At 41.2% G+C, this 16,184-nt stretch overlaps 1 protein-coding gene across 2 annotated transcripts in view; it reads right to left on the bottom strand.

Moving 5' to 3' along the window:
- LOC142139586 (uncharacterized) overlaps positions 1 to 16,184 on the bottom strand; it is a 77,685-nt gene that overhangs the window by 20,754 nt on the left and 40,747 nt on the right. Inside the window, exon 1 of one of the 2 annotated variants that reach the window (XM_075197316.1) lies at positions 12,023 to 12,488. The exons of the other annotated variant lie outside the window; for it this stretch is intronic. Within the exon in view, the coding sequence (XP_075053417.1) occupies positions 12,023 to 12,110 (88 nt within the window). The 5' untranslated portion in view covers positions 12,111 to 12,488. Of the gene's footprint in view, positions 1 to 12,022; positions 12,489 to 16,184 lie in introns of those variants that run through there. 2 annotated transcript variants of the gene reach the window in all.

Raw genomic sequence — 16,184 nt, 5'->3', positions numbered from 1 at the left:
CGTCGCTGTTGAAGATGGCGGGGGTGGGGCTGAATGCGCCGTCGTGGCCCCGCCCACCTGCTGCGATTGGCTAAAATGATTGGCATGGGGCGGAGCTTAATAGGGGCATCATGAGTGGTCACGCCCCCTCGACAGGCTTCCTCCCGGACAGCTGCCTCTAAAAGTAGGCAAGTATGGCCTTATTAGAGAAAAGAGTAAATTCAATTAGTAGGTTTTATTTTGCACCTTGACAAAACCATTTGTGATGTGGGGCAAATTTAAAATGTGCGGACAGATGGTAGAGTTGGGATGGAGCATGTCCTAGCTCAACTCTAAATCGCAGTGAAAAAATAAACAGCCAGCATTTCCCTGAATGCAAAATAAAATGCATTTCCACAGTCTCCATAGCCACATAGTTTGACCAATTTTTTCACCCTTTGACTTGATATTCAGCGAACTCAGAATATATTGTAAATATTATATACATCTTGTGCTCTGAAATAGCCTTCAAATCACATTGCCCTGCAAAAAGGAGCCAATTAGAGATGAGCAAAATTTCGGCAAAACCGTTAATTTTGCAGATGTTCAAAGCTCCAGCGGTACGATCTTCGAGTTCTGCTCTTTGCTTCGCTATTCCTCTGAATCATTTTGTAAACATGTCTAGGTTCAAATCAAAGGATTGTACAGTGTTAGAGATGGCAGCAGAGCAGTTTATATACAAATATTCATCAGAACGTCTGGTCTTGGAATGGTGGGGGTGGGTTCTAGACATCCGTAATCCCCCCTCCTCATGCCTATGGAGAGAACTTATCACTTGGTTGGGGGTTGCAGGATAATTTATCCTACAGTGTTTTGTGTACAATACATTAATTACCTAAATAAAACAATTTGCTTCTGTCTGCTCTTCGCCTGGATGAGAGTCTGTAACTGAGCACACTCGGTTTGCTAGTTGCTCACCAGCTCTGTTCCTGAATTGAGCTTCAAACAGCGTTGTGTCTTTTACCAATCCGGCGTTCCCCCTGACCCAGCCCTAAACTACCGTGTATACACAGAGCTGGCCAGGATGTGCGTGCAGAGTGCAAGAGCATGCAATGTTTATCCTGCAGGCAGAACAACCCGAAACACTTGCATTTGCACCCACCTTGCAGTACAACATGGTTTCTCATCGGCAAATAGTACAGTTGGGCAAAATTTGCAGCTACATCTAAGTCACCCTCATTGTGGCTACAGTGAGGTGCGCTATATAAGGAGTTTTAGCTGTTCACAATAAATAATAAAGTAACAACTTCTTAGACAGGATTCTCTTTCCCATAGTTAGTTTATAACCACCGGCAATATCCCACAGAAAGGAAGAGTGAAGGGTTAAACTGAACCTGGGAATTCTGGGTTGCAATATGTAAATAGATCTTCATATGGCCTATTGGTCATGTCCTGAACCACTGGCTGTGTAGACTGGATTTAGCAGGAGACACAGAGCCGTCAACAAAAACTGTAGGCAGAAAGAAAGTGTGTAACTACATAAAATCTACTAAGGTGCTATTTTCAAACCCTTCTCAAAAAGGAAGGGCCCCTTTATCCCTGACAAAAGGCACTTCAGGGGGCAAAGCTTTTCAGACCCCCCTTTCACTTCATGGCTTGGGGCACCCTTTACCCTGGGTTCCTCTGTAACTCTGCTCAGGACTTAAAACTTCTGACCCAAGGAAGATTCCCTGAAAGAGTTAGTGGGCAGGGAACCGAAATGCCACACACCCTCTAGATCAGGGGTCGGCAACCCCCAACATGTGTACGTGGACCACTTTTGTCCGGGGCGCCGAAGCTCTGCTGCTGCCTCACTAAAGCAAACAAAGATGGCTGATATATGCTGCTTGTCCAAGTCCCAGCTCCCAGACGTGTGTGCTGACTCATCATCATCATCATCATTTATTTATATAGCGCCACTAATTACGCAGCGCTGTACAGAGAACTCATTCACATCAGTCCCTGTCCGATTGGAGCTTACAGTCTAAATTCCCTAATATATACACACTCGCATACAGACACAGACAGACAGAAAGGGAGACACTAGGGTCAATTTTGATAGCAGCCAAATAACCTATCAGTATGTTTTTGGAGTGTGGGAGGAAACCGGAGCACCCGGGGGAAACCCACGCAAACACAGGGAGAACATACAAACTCCACACAGATAAGTCCATGGTCGGGAATTGAACTCATGACCCCAGTGCTGTGAGGCAGAAGTGCTAACCACTAGGCCACTGTGCTGCCCACATCCATAGGTAAGTACTGAGTGGTGGTAAGTTTGAAGTTTAACTGGGAGCACAACTATGAGGCATAATATGAACTGGGGTACATCTATGTAGTATAATATGAATCAGGGGCACAGCTATGAAGCATAATTTGAATCGGGGGCATATCTATGAGGTATAATATGAAGCGGGGGCACAACTATGTGCCAAAATATGAATTGGGCCCACAACTATGTGGCATAGCTTGAACTGGGAGCACTACTCTTTGGCATAATATGAACGTGTACTAGTTGGTCCCATTACTATTAATATTATTGTATATACACCCCTGGCACACCTGGGCTTCACTAGATTTAAGCCAGCGCACTGACAGAATAACATTGCCAACCCCTGCTCTAGATTTTGGGTCAGAGACAATTAAGGACCATATCAGCCCCTCAATCTGTGGGGAAAATATCCTGAAAAATAAGTGAATTATCACGAGAGAAAAAGATGAAAATAAATGTTTAAAATAAACAGAATTAATAAATTAGCATATCATGCTGGGACTTGTAGTTCCATAGCAACCAGTAGCTTCAGTATACAGGAATAATGAATCCATAAATATAAATATAAGCAGTACAAAGTAATTAATAATTGAATCATTTGCTAATCAGTTCTGTGAAACATAAACACAGAACTACTAATAAAAGAAAAATAAGCTGTTTTATTGTGGATTTAAACCTTTTTTTTGTTTTTTCTTACAAGTCGCTGGTTGCCTTTCTGCGATTTTTATTTAATTTTTTTTTTTTTTTTCACATATATTTATTTTATTTGACTGCATTCATTTGATTAATTGGATATTGCAGGATCAGAATAAGATGTGTAATGCATTTCAATCAATCCATGAACATTTATAAATAATTATAAGGTCTATGTGAAATCGCTTTCTTTCTTTTCTATGTTCTTGTTTGGATCTAATAAGTAGTATTGGGTAGCAGCTCTTTTAATATAAAGCTATTAGACATGAATTGATCTACCGTATGTTGTAGGAGAGAGACCTATCCAGGGCGTCAGGATTTGGTAAATTGAGGAATACAAATATGGTATGTAAAATATGAAATATAACGGCTCAGACTCTAACACAAGTCTTCTTGTAATTCTTAATGTTTCCCAGAAATTGATGTTTTCTATTAATAACATAAAATGTATCTATTGCAACTGAAATTGCCATTTGAAAAAGGGACTTTTCCCCCTGAATTTTGTTTTATTTTGAAACTGTTATCCCTACCCCATTTTTTTGGAAAGACCCTCTTAGAAAGGTGCATGAACAAAATGTAAAAATTCCCCCATCTAAAATGTTACATAACAGCGATCTTAGAAAAATCCCCAACTCTACAACGTTGTACAGTAAACGGTGAATCACTGTGGTGCATCTAGTGACATGAGGATGGCGTGAAAGTGCAACCGAAATATGACGTAGGCAGAGGTATTGTTTTATTGGTCTATAGTAAAAAGGCTATCTGCAGCCTGTTGTATATGTGTGTTTAGTCCTGACAAATAGAAATTATTTTTGTCTTGTGATTGTTGTGTAAACTGTAGTGTGTCATGCACAAAACAAAGCAGATGGTTCCTCAATGTGTAGATACGGCAAAAAATGGTTAGTGCACCATGAATACAGAGATAGAGGGAGAGAGAGAGAGAAAGTGTGCAAGGGAGAGAGTGAGAGAGAGCGAGAAAGCGTGCGAGGGAGAGAGTGAGAGAGAGGGAGAGAGAAAGGGAGAGGGAGCGTGCAAGGGAGAGAGCTAGGGAGAGAGAGTGAGAGTGAGAGAGTAAGAGAGAGAGCGTGCGAGGGAGAGAACAAGAGTGAGAGTGAGAGAGTAAGTGAGAGAGAGAGCGTGCGAGGGAGAGAACAAGAGTGAGAGAGTGAGAGAGTAAGTGAGAGAGAGAGCGTGCGAGGGAGAGAGCGAGAGAGAGAGTGAGAGAGTAAGTGAGAGAGAGAGCGTGCGAGGGAGAGAACAAGAGTGAGAGAGTGAGAGAGTAAGTGAGAGAGAGAGCGTGCGAGGGAGAGAGCGAGAGAGAGAGTGAGAGAGAGTAAGTGAGAGAGTGTGCGAGGGAGAGAGCTAGAGAGAGAGCGTACAAGGGAGAGAGAGAGAGAGTAAGAGAGAGAGCATGCAAGGGAGAGAGCAAGAGAGTAAGAAGGAGAAGAGGGAGAGAGAGAGTGCATGCAAGAGAGAGCGAGAGAGTGAGAGAGAAAGAGGAAGGAGAGGGAGAGAAAAACAGAGAGAAAGAGAGAGAGGGAGAGAGATAAAGATGGAGAGAGAAAAAGAAATAAAGAGAGAGAGAGAATGAAAGAGAGAAAGAAGAAGAGATAGAAAGAGAGAAAGGGAGTGAGAGGGGCGAGAGAGAAGAAGAGTGAAAGGGAGTGAGAGGGGGGGAAAGAGAAGAAGAGAGAAAATGAGTGAGAGAGAGAGAGAGAGAAGAAGAGAGAAAGGGAGTGAGAGGGGGAGAGAGAGAAAGGGAGAGAGAGAGGTAAAAAGAGAGACAGAAAGTGAGAGAGAGGGGAGAGAGAAGAAACGAGAAAGAGAGAGAGAAAGAAATATAAAGTTAAAGAGAGAGGGGTAGAAAGAGAGAGAAAGGGAGAGAGAGAGCGTGAGTGAGAGAGAAAGAAGAAAAGGGAGAGAGAGAGAGGGAGAGAGGGAGAGGTAGAAAGAGAGAGAGAAAGAGAGATGGAGTGAGAAATGAGAAAGAAAGAGGGGTAGAAAGAGAGAGTGAAAGAGAGAGAGGGGTAGAAAGAGAGAGTGAAAGAGAGAGAGGGGGAGAGAGTTTCTGTATATCATCTTATTTTTTTTATTTTTTATTTTTAATGACCTTGGGCAATATGGTCAGTCCAAGCCTCCTGTGTATCGCTATCTCCAGGAAAGTACTACCCCTAGTTCTCCATGATTCTGATGTTTACTATCACATATTTCGCCCTGGTGAGACCCACTATGAGCTCTCTCACTGGGTGGTCAAGTGACATAGTCCAATATGAATTGTCGTACTGTAGGACCCTGGTCGGTTTGTTCACTTAACGCTCCTTACAAGCAATGCCTGCGGTCCAGGGTAGCACATTGATCAGCTGATTCACGTGTTACAGCCAATACCTTAGTACATGAAACCTCGTTCAAATACAAGCTCACTGACATCACTAACACTCAATCCTGTATGGTGCTCCCTGATAGATTTACATTGAATTTCAAAATATACACACATTGGTTTGAATTCAGCTATATCAACAAAGTGATAAAACTTTCCCACATAATCTCCTATTTATAACACTTGTAATATTATATTATTACATATTATTGTTATTGTGCCACAGGAGGCCAGGTTGTGCCTGGTCCTAATGCCGACTGATTCTTCTCACCCCTAACACAACCGGATATAACATTTCTATGTGAATAGTGTATACTGTCCCTTCCTCTCTCAGGATGCCACCAAAATTATCATCCACGCACTCATCATCTCCCGCCTGGATTATTGCAACCTTCTCCTCACTGGCCTCCCCCACTCCCATCTCTCTTCCCTCCGCTCTATACTCAATGCGGCTGCTAGACTCATCTTCCTCTCACGCCGCTCTTCCTCTCACTCCGCTCCTCCTCTGCCTCCCCTCTCTGCCTCGTCCTACAATGGCTTCCCTTCCCCTATAGAATCCTCTTCAAGCTCCTCACCACCACTTACAAGGCTCTCTCCCACTCTACTGCCCCCTACATCTCTAACCTCCTCTCCATACACACTCCGGCCCGCTCCCTGCGCTGAGCCAATGATCGCCGCCTCGTCTCCACTCTTATCACTTCTTCCCACTCCAGAATCCAAGACTTTTCCCGTGCAGCCCCTCTTCACTGGAACAACCTCCCTCGTTCCATCCGTCTCTCTCCTACTCTGTGCTCCTTCAAACGTGCACTGAAAACTCACCTCTTCCGCATTGCCTACCAACCAACTACTTAACCCCTCATCTCCACCACTCACTCTCCCTTCTGGCTCCCCTTGTGCCTGATTCTGTCTACCCTCCTTTAGGATTAAGCTCACATGAGCAGGGCCCTCTTCCCTCCTGTCTCCTAACCTGTTCTTCTGCTCCGTGCTTATTGCAGCAACCTGCCTGGAGTTCTGAAGTACTGGTATTTTTGTTTATTGTTCTGTACTGTTTCACCCTGTATAGTCTACTGTTTGTACTGTGTACGGCGCTGCGTAACCTTGTGGCGCCTAACAAATAAATGATAATAATAATAATAATAATACTGCAAAAGACTGATCAGTGTTACATCTATCAGCAATGTAAAATAACACTTATATAATATAATATAAAGCTATATAACTATGTACATCAAAAATGTTCAGCTATTGTTGACTTCACAGGTTACAATCAGGATTCCGAAGAAGCACAAACATTTATCCTGCACATCACAATCTGCTCCACAATCCATAATTTATCATTTCAAAAGAAGTGTAAATAGTTATATGTTAAATAAAGATTCAACTATATAACGAACGTACAGTATTTATATGGGCTACAAGAATAATTATGGCAAATCCATATACCGTCTCCTCAGAGCCCTTTTACATGTTCATCAGTCACACAGAAGCCGAATTCTGGGGTTTAATTATGCATGAAGTTCATGTGAATGGGTGCCTGGGCATATTTAAAGTGATATGCACATTGTTTTTAATTTCGGACTGGTGACTGTCGAAATGGTACTTTTTATAAGCCACGTTCTACGTTGTTTTGTATTGTCAGATGTGTATTAGTCGTAATGTGGGAATGTTTGTTCACCCATAACAACTAATACATTGCATCTATAATGCACTTTTTTCTTTCCAAAATACACATTTATGCACAAGTGGAAGGGCTTATAGACCCTATAGTCTACACCTCACAAAAGTTTAATTTTTCGAAGGTCAGTTATAACTTTGGTTCTGCTATCGGAAGATATGCAATAATAGCCACCTCTTTGAGGAGATTGTTCCATGTTCTATCATCCTTTCTTAAAAGAAATGCTCCTGCATTACCTCCCAGTCTCCCTCCCTACAGTTGCATGCCATTGCATAAAGTTCTGTAAATTTAACTAAGGGAAGTTAGCTAATCTCTATACCTTTTGGATCTGTATAGCTCAAATGAAGTCATCCGTAATCCTTTTGTATTGCTGTGGCTTTTGCAATGCAAAAGAGCAATGTGAAATGGCATGCGTGAGGATAGTGCTTTGCAGAAATACAGAATAATCAGCTGGATAATGCGCAATTGGGACATATGTGCGAACACGTAGGCGGCATATTGCACATATCTTGTGCAGTAGAAACCCCAGAGTATAGCAGCATTGAGAACCAATTGTTTAAATGGCCAAAAGGTAATTTGGTAATTTGTGGATGTGACCTTTGTATTCACACGACAAAGAGACTGGGGGGTATATTTACTAAACTGCGGGTTTGAAAAAGTGGAGATGTTGTCTATAGCAACCAATCAGATTCTTGCTATCATTTATTTAGTGCAATCTACAAAAATGACAGCTAGAATCTGATTGGTTGCTATAGGCAACATCTCCACTTTTTCAAATCTGCAGTTTTTGGGAGGACAAGTAAACTTAGGTTCTCAGTGTGAGTCTATACAATACCAGCTTGAAGTACACACAAGTTCACGCAGAAAAACAACACATTTAGACACTTAGAACTGACACACAAATGGGCCGGGAATTGTGGATTTGTGCAAATGTCACCAAGACCTCAGTTTACCCAGGGGCGTAACTATCATGGGTGCGACAGCTATGGGGCCCCAGAGGTAAGAGGACCCACGCAATGCCAAGTTGCCCCCAGTGAGGCCCCTACTCCCCCCTGACACTCCCAACTCCTTGCTGTTTACCCCGCTGTGCTCTATTGAGAGCAGAGGGAGGGGGCAGCTCAGAATGCACAGCTTCTGTACTGTATCACTTTAGGATAACCCTAGCTACATCTGATTATTCATTTAATATGCTGCTGAGGTTGCGGCCATGAATCCATACAGCTATACAGGGGAGGTAAGGGACAGAAAAGTGCCTGGGGCAGGGGGGGGTGAAGTATAAAACCCAGTTCTACATATAACTATGGCACACAGCTCATATATACCCTCACTCCTCTAACTTGCCTTTTTTCTAGTATTATTTTTGGGTGGTCCGCAGCTGATCCTTGAGTGTTGGGCCCTCCATGGGTTGTATTATCTGTTGCAGGGCTCGGCTATCTTCTGATAAGTTTCACTCTCAAATTAAAAATACATATATAAAAATGATATACGTAAGCCAGTGTTGATACTTTCAATGGTTAGAGTTATATCCTACTTGTGGAATCACCTTGGTCAACGGCCTAATAATAAATGTATGGAACTAATACTTCTGCTGCTGCAATTTCAGACAGCATAAATTATTGTGTATGCTGTCTTTCAGGGGAGCGCAGAGAGATCTTGTTTCTGTGTATTTGTAGTACACCCCTCCACTTATGTGTTATATTGATTGAGCAACGGTAATTTCTTAGCAAGACATTGAACGCCTTTTTGCGTTGCACAATCACCTCTACTTTAAATAGAAATCCTATCAGGATGGCGCATCTGTTGTATTGGCTTTGTGGTACTGAACTGCATTAAGTGCATGTATCTAGCAGGTCGCTCTGATCTGTCCATCAGATAATCTTCTGAACCACCTTCACACACATCTTTGGGGCAAGGATGTTACCAACGTACTTGTCTGTTCACTCAGGAGTCAGAGATGAGTCTTCCCAACTAGAAACTTGTTGAAGATGGTAGAAAAGACATCTGTGAGCACAGTTCTCTCCAGCAAATAAAACAACTGTGGAAATGCGAGTAACCTTATAGCACAGAGGGAGGAGCACTAGATGGGATATGTAAAACACCTGGTGGCCTGGATTATCCCCACCACACCCCACACCCCCCTCCCCAATATACCTCCAGTTGTATTACTACTGTCCTGACTTTGGAGACTGCTGAGAAATAGGACAATCAGCAGAGACGCTGTGTTTACTGTCCCATGCAAGTCCACCCTCCTATCACTTTAGTTGCTCCTCTTTTATTTAATTCAACTTTTAAGTTTTTTTTCAAGAACATTGTTAGTTATACTTATGGCTAAAATTATTCATGAGAGTGGGAGCACATTAGGACTGTTTATTACATGTCACTTATTTTGGAGTGAAACTTTTTATTGAATTGCTTGGAGTACACCTAGAAAAGAGCTTTTCCGCCGAATGTGGGGCCACAAGATGGGTCAAATTAAAAGTATAGGAATACAAATAATATTAGGGCGCTAGATAGGACCTATAAGATAATTACAGCTGCCCCTGAACGCTAGGATGCAAACCTAGACCAAAAGACAAATAGACATAAAACAGATATAGAGGCGCTAGTAATTACTTGATTAAAAAATTATTGACATTTATTGTTATAAACATATACCAGGAACATATATTCCCTAAATAGGGATTTTAACAAAAAGGCTCCTATACCTTGGGTAGAGCAGGTAAAACATCACAGCACTATCAGCTATGAGCACTCGGACAGTTACTTGAAATGACAACCAATATATCAAATTCTTCTTGTCTTGAGCAATTTCTCTTTATTCTCAAGAATTGTCCCTTGGGGATATTAATTTTCCATGGCCTGTAATGGCTGCTAGAAAAATGTAAGTAATTGCGAGTGTCCACCTCCTTCATAAAATTTTCAGTCACAATTATATCTTGATGTATACTTAAAGCCACGTCAAGAAAGTGAATTCTAGAGTGATGATGTTCACTAGTAAATTTCAAACCAAAAGAATTACAATTAAGATGGGTCACAAAATTGGAGATCGAATGTTCATCTCCATCCCAGATGAAGAACATATCATCTATATAGCGCCCATAAAGGACCAGGTTCGCCCCAAATGGCGAATCCCAAACATGGGACCAGCTTGTATTAAGATCAAGGGTGCACTGCCCCCTTTTTGTCTTTTCAAACCATTGATATTGTGTTTCTTTCCCTGGTGGTCTCTCATGCGGAGATGATGCCGGTTTGATAAATTATACCATTGCATAAACGGCAATGTGAGAACTCATATATGGTGTTTGCTATACCATCTGGACATGTATTTCAGCAAGAGTCTAACATGAAACTCTACACTATATGAGTCCCTAACAAGTTGTGTCATCCCCACTTTAATTCAATTCATCTATGGAGTTTATTGACTTTTATTAATATTGGTTGTCATTTCAAATAACTGTCCGAGTGCTCATAGCTGATAGTGCTGTGATTTTTTACCTGCTCTACCCAAGGTATAGGAGCCTTTTTGTTAAAATCCCTATTTAGGGAATATATGTTCCTGGTATATGTTTATAACAATAAATGTCAATAATTTTTTAATCAAGTAATTACTAGCGCCTCTATATCTGTTTTATGTCTAAAAGTATAGGACAAGACCAGAGCATTGCTCTGAGCTTGCACAAAATTTTTCCCCTTTTGCCGAGTGAAAATAGCCATGCACCCCTACACATAGCAAGGGCACCCCTGAGAACGGACTGTCTTGGCCTCTTTACCATTTCAATAATGACACTTCCCAAACTGAAATCTCATCTTTGCGCTGGTCCCAAAAACTAGCCGCATCGGAGCCCCTATTCCTTAAGGCAAGGAATGTCGTACCTCCGCCCAACTCTCCATGTTATCTTCTGCTCCACCACAAATGTTATCCTGTAGCAAATCGCGGGACCAAAGCCGATTTGTGCCACATTGGGACATTTTATATTTTCTTCCTGTTATAAGTCACCTGCACTTTTAAATTTGAAGTTCTGGTTTGATTTGCAAACCTTTCATTTTAAAACATCAATGTCGTAGTCATTACCTTGGAAGGCATTAGTGACAACTGACAAAGTATAGGCACAATTACAAAGTAACGTCACAGCTTAATATACTGTGGGAATCCTAAACAAGAGAGCTGAAGGTCCGAAGACGTCAATGGAGGCCATGATATTTATCTACTAGAAGAGGTCCAGTAATGGAGCTTTAGTAGGATATTTACATAGTAGGTATGATATTTATATACTAGTAGAGATCCAGTAGTGGAAATCTGTTATGACATTTATATAATAGGTATGCTATTGTATACTATATAACGATATTTTGGTGTGCTGCACTATATTATATACTATATTATATACTATAAAACATATTGTAATGTATTATAATTATATTCTGTTTCCCTACCTCCACCCTGGGATCTGATCTACATGGAAATGCACCTGGTTCTATAACTGTATGTAGAGCTTCATTGTTTTTCACGCAGAAAACAAGGCGACAAGTGTTACTCATTCCTTTCCCATTCATTTGTTCAATCTTCATGAATGAGGATTCTGATTCTGAGTCTCACATTTCAGTGGTAAAACCAAGACATTCCTGGAAAAACTTGGTCACCTCCTGTCTATTGTAAATATTAAAATAACAACATCGAATCAGGGCCAGGCAAAATAGGCACATGCCCGGGGCACAACATTTTATTTACTTTTTACCTTTTCATCTTCTGTATTATTCTTTGTTTCTTGGTCTAAACCAACCAATGTTTTCATCAGTAATAATAAAGGTGAGGGTGTTGGATAGAGGGGGCATTGGCCTCTGAGATGAGCATTTGGTCAACAACAATTAAATTCAAATCTACATAGAATGCAACACAGCAAATATGTTGCTCACACCTATGATTCATGTATAGTATTTCACAAACAGAATCTGTCCAATAAGCCCTAAGGAAGACCTAGTGGCTCACTAAAAGTCTGTATGTACTCACCATCCCCTGGGCTGATGGACAGAGTCACAGCAAACAGCATACACAGTAGGACCCAGTCCTTCCGAGCGGCTGGACCACAAACATCCATAGTTATTATGTACTTATCTCGCAGTTGTTGTAAAGTTTCATCATTTCTCCAAACAAACCGATGTCCTGGTCCAAAAAGAACAGGGAGATTCTGATGATCAGTTGCAGTCTTTAAAGGAGACAGATAATCCTCATAGTGTGTCAGTGCTGCATTGTGCGGTCTGTAGCAGGTATAGTTCTCACTTTCAGAAGCTCTGTCGCTGTCGCACACAGGTAGCGGCTACACAACCTGCTTCTGCATTCTGAGCTGACAACCAGCCACTGCATTAACCCTTGTCTTGCACAATTCTATACACTACTCACAGCTCACACTGTACGGTGCATCACTGGTCTAATCTACATACGCATCACTCGCACAGCTTCCTGTTCTTTCTCAGACATATAACTCATCTCTTCTGCTGAAAGACAAATGAACTATTTCGTAACATGTGACAATGGTTATTTTCGAAGTATTGAGGCTGCATTTACAATATAGGCAAACTAAGCTCAGGGAGAAGCATCAATAGAGTATTATTAAGATTTGATTTCCTTTTACTTTTATTTTGATTTCATTTTGCTTCTTGGTCTTTAAAAGGGATGGAAACCACCAACCGTATGGTAATATTTCTCACAGTTGGTGGATTGGGCAGCAATGAGGTGCAGCTGACCAGAGAGGGCTACCAAGAGGGTAGGATAGGAGGCAATCCTATGCCATTCACATCCAGTCCTGGGACTCCGTCATTGGTAATGTGCGATCTTCTGCTGCCAAGACCATTTGTGGGCATGCAGTGTTCAAATTACTTTTTGTCTACATTATATTCCTATTTTTTATGAATGTGCCTCTATGGTTTCCATAGACGCATTCGCAACACATTCTTGTAAAAATAGGTGCAGAATACTTATGTTCAGTATGCACAGGAAGTAGACGTTACTTGCATGAGAGCTTTTTTTTCTAGTTTGTAAGTAAGGCCCAGGATAGAGTCAATACAGGTCCAAATACAGTTCCAAGTTAATACTACTGTCTATTACCCTCATTGTGACTTATGGTCCGTCTGTTGATGCTGTTTAGTTCCACTTACCATTTCTTAAAAATGTGACTGACAAGTTAAACTTGTTGTAGGCAGATGGTATAATTATGACGATAGCCAACAGACCTATGGCTAAGGACCACATCGAACTCAGCTAACAATTACGGCCTCTGGTTCCAGGGAAGTGACGAGGGACCATCGCTTATGGTTCTTTACCACCCAATTGCTGTACATAGTGTTCTAAGTGAATGCTATGTACAACTCAATGGGGAAGCCTAGAGTTCCCTAATGAGTATAAGAAATCCTGTCATGTCCCAATTCCAGACATTACAGGAATTACACCATTACTTGTAAGGGTAGCACTAAAAGAGTAAAACTAACTATGGAACTATGGAATCAGCAACTGTATTTCATCTGCATCCTTGACCAGTTTTACCTCATATAATTAACTTAAAATAATGTATTTATTTCACAATGTTACCAAAAGTAAGCCTTATCTGCTAGGGACTAACCTATGGAAAATGTGCAACCCTTACCAAATTATACAATGCATGTTCGGACTTGAATCCAAAGTGGTAACTATATAATAGCCAGGTAATCATATGATACACATTTTTTCCTTGAATTCTCCCACTAGCATTTTTATTCATATAAACTACCTTAGCAATTAGCAGAATTTTTAAATATTATTGTTTATTTGCATATGCAACATTGGAGATGTCTTTCAAGGATCTGAAATGGTTAGCTTACATTCCCAACCTAATCACAATTCTAAAAGTATCTCATCAATTCTTTCTAGGCTGGATCCCACCACTCCTTGTACACTCAGGCTGACAGGGTTATAGATTATCCTTACCAGATAGGCAACATCACCAAATGGTACAACTTTATATTAACACCAACACATCTCTCCAATGTTTATCCAGCACATCGATGAGAAGTAGACCTTGGGATATACATGGAAATGGAGGAATGGTTTAACCTCTTCATCTCAGTATTTAACGTCTCTAAACAAATGTTACTATTTAGGACTACTAGGATGTATCCTCTCTTAAAATGCATACATCCACGCTACACAAACTGCAGAGCCAGGGATCAAGAGCCAGAAGTCAACATAAGGCAGAGCCGGGGTCAAGAGCCAGAAATCATCTTAATGCAGAGCCAGGGAACCTACAGAACCAGGAAGCTAGTGTGTAAACACTATCACTGCCAATATGAAGCTGGAAAGGTGAGGACGTACCTCAGTAAGACCCCCGGTAGGATTGGTGAGGAGGCACACGTCTAACAACAACTGATCCACTGATTGCCATCAGATATCAAGAAAGCGACCAAGTTGATCCAGAACATTGTGGCAACATGCATATGAACGTACCAAATTAGGAAAAGGACAAATGCGAACACAGGCAAATCATATGCAAATCCTAACAGAGATGTAGAATAGACTAGATTGTTTAGAATACAGATCAATGAACAATAATCTTTGAATATTGGGACTGGCTTAGTCATTAAAGGGACTTGGCCTGAACCTGTTTATTATGGACACCCTCCTGATTATAAAACTATATGCACAAAGTGACACTCCGGAATGCAACAAAAAAAGCTTAAAAGTATATAATGGGAAGGCAGCAGAATTCACACAAGAGTATGCTGACTAGCTCACCCTGGGTGAGAAATGACTTTTACCCCATATGTGCTAAATTAGTAAAAGAGGGAAGAAGATTTGCTTTGTTATATCCGGTTAGCCTGAGTGTCTTCTAGGGCAAAGATTATAAAGATTTCTCAACAGCTAAAGACGCCAAAGCATTTTTAAATGAGGAATAATAAGAAACTGAAGAAATGAACTCTATCAACCGTGATGCTTGAAAAAATTCTTATCCAAAGATTTCCTCTTACTCGAGGACTTACCAAGACTTTTCCAATGATGGGTTTGAAACAGATGCTTTCTCCATGTTGGCTATTCATGTTTGGTACAATATGTGAATACACCAGTAGGTATTAATAGAATACTAATAGATTTATATATACAGCAAAGTCAATCAGGAAAGGTAAGATTATTTATACCTGCTACTTACTAATAGTGTCATCCATGTAGGGCATGTCTAACCCTATCATAAAATTCCATTTCTTATGTGGCTGTACCACTAAGAGCACGTCCTATACATAGAAGTCTATATTTAGATTACTATTATTATTATTATTATTATTATTTTTAATATTAGTCTTTATTTATAAGGCGACACAAGATTTCCGCAGCACTGTACTAAAAAATCAAACAGTGAACCATACAGGGTAAAACAGTACAGAATAATAAACAAAAATACCAGTACTTCAATAGTTCCAAACTAAGCTTGTACAGTGGAGTTAGAGGAGAAGAATAGGTAGAGAGATAGGAAGGAAGAGGACTCTGCTCATTCTAACGCGAGAATAAACAGACAGGAGGCACAAGGGGATCAATCACAAGAGGAGCAAGAAGCGAGACGGGTGGAGAGGTGAAGAGATCAAGCATTGAGAGAGGGATAGGCGGATGGCTGGTAGGCTTTGAGAAACAGATGAGTTTTAAGTGCCCCTTTGAAGGTGCACAAAATAGGGGACAGTCAGATGGACCATGGGAGATCAATCCAGTGGAGGGGGGCAGCCCGGGAAAAGTCTTTGATTCTTGAGTGGGATGAGGGGATCATGGTGGAGGTCATTGGTCGATCGCAGGGATCCGGATGGAGTGTGAATGGAGAGGAGGTTGGAGATGTATGGGGCAGTGGAGTGGGAGATGACTTATTTGCTGACTTATCACCCAGACTATCAGACATATATGTGATTGCTCTTGTAATCACTACATGCACAAGACACATAACATAACATGGCACTGGAGACTGGACAGTGACAAGGACACTGTTACCCCTGTTTCTGTGTGAGCAATGGCACTGAGCAATGAACACTGGAGACTGGAGAGTGACAAGAACACTGCTACCCCTGTTTCTGTGTGAGCAATGGCACTGAGCAATGAACACTGGAGACTGGAGAGTGACAAGAACACTGCTACCCCTGTTTCTGTGTAAGCAATGGCACTGAGC

The sequence above is a fragment of the Mixophyes fleayi genome, chromosome 2, assembly GCF_038048845.1.
Source record: "Mixophyes fleayi isolate aMixFle1 chromosome 2, aMixFle1.hap1, whole genome shotgun sequence".
Taxonomy (NCBI): domain Eukaryota; kingdom Metazoa; phylum Chordata; class Amphibia; order Anura; family Limnodynastidae; genus Mixophyes; species Mixophyes fleayi.
This window is presented reverse-complemented; position numbering and strand designations above follow the sequence as displayed.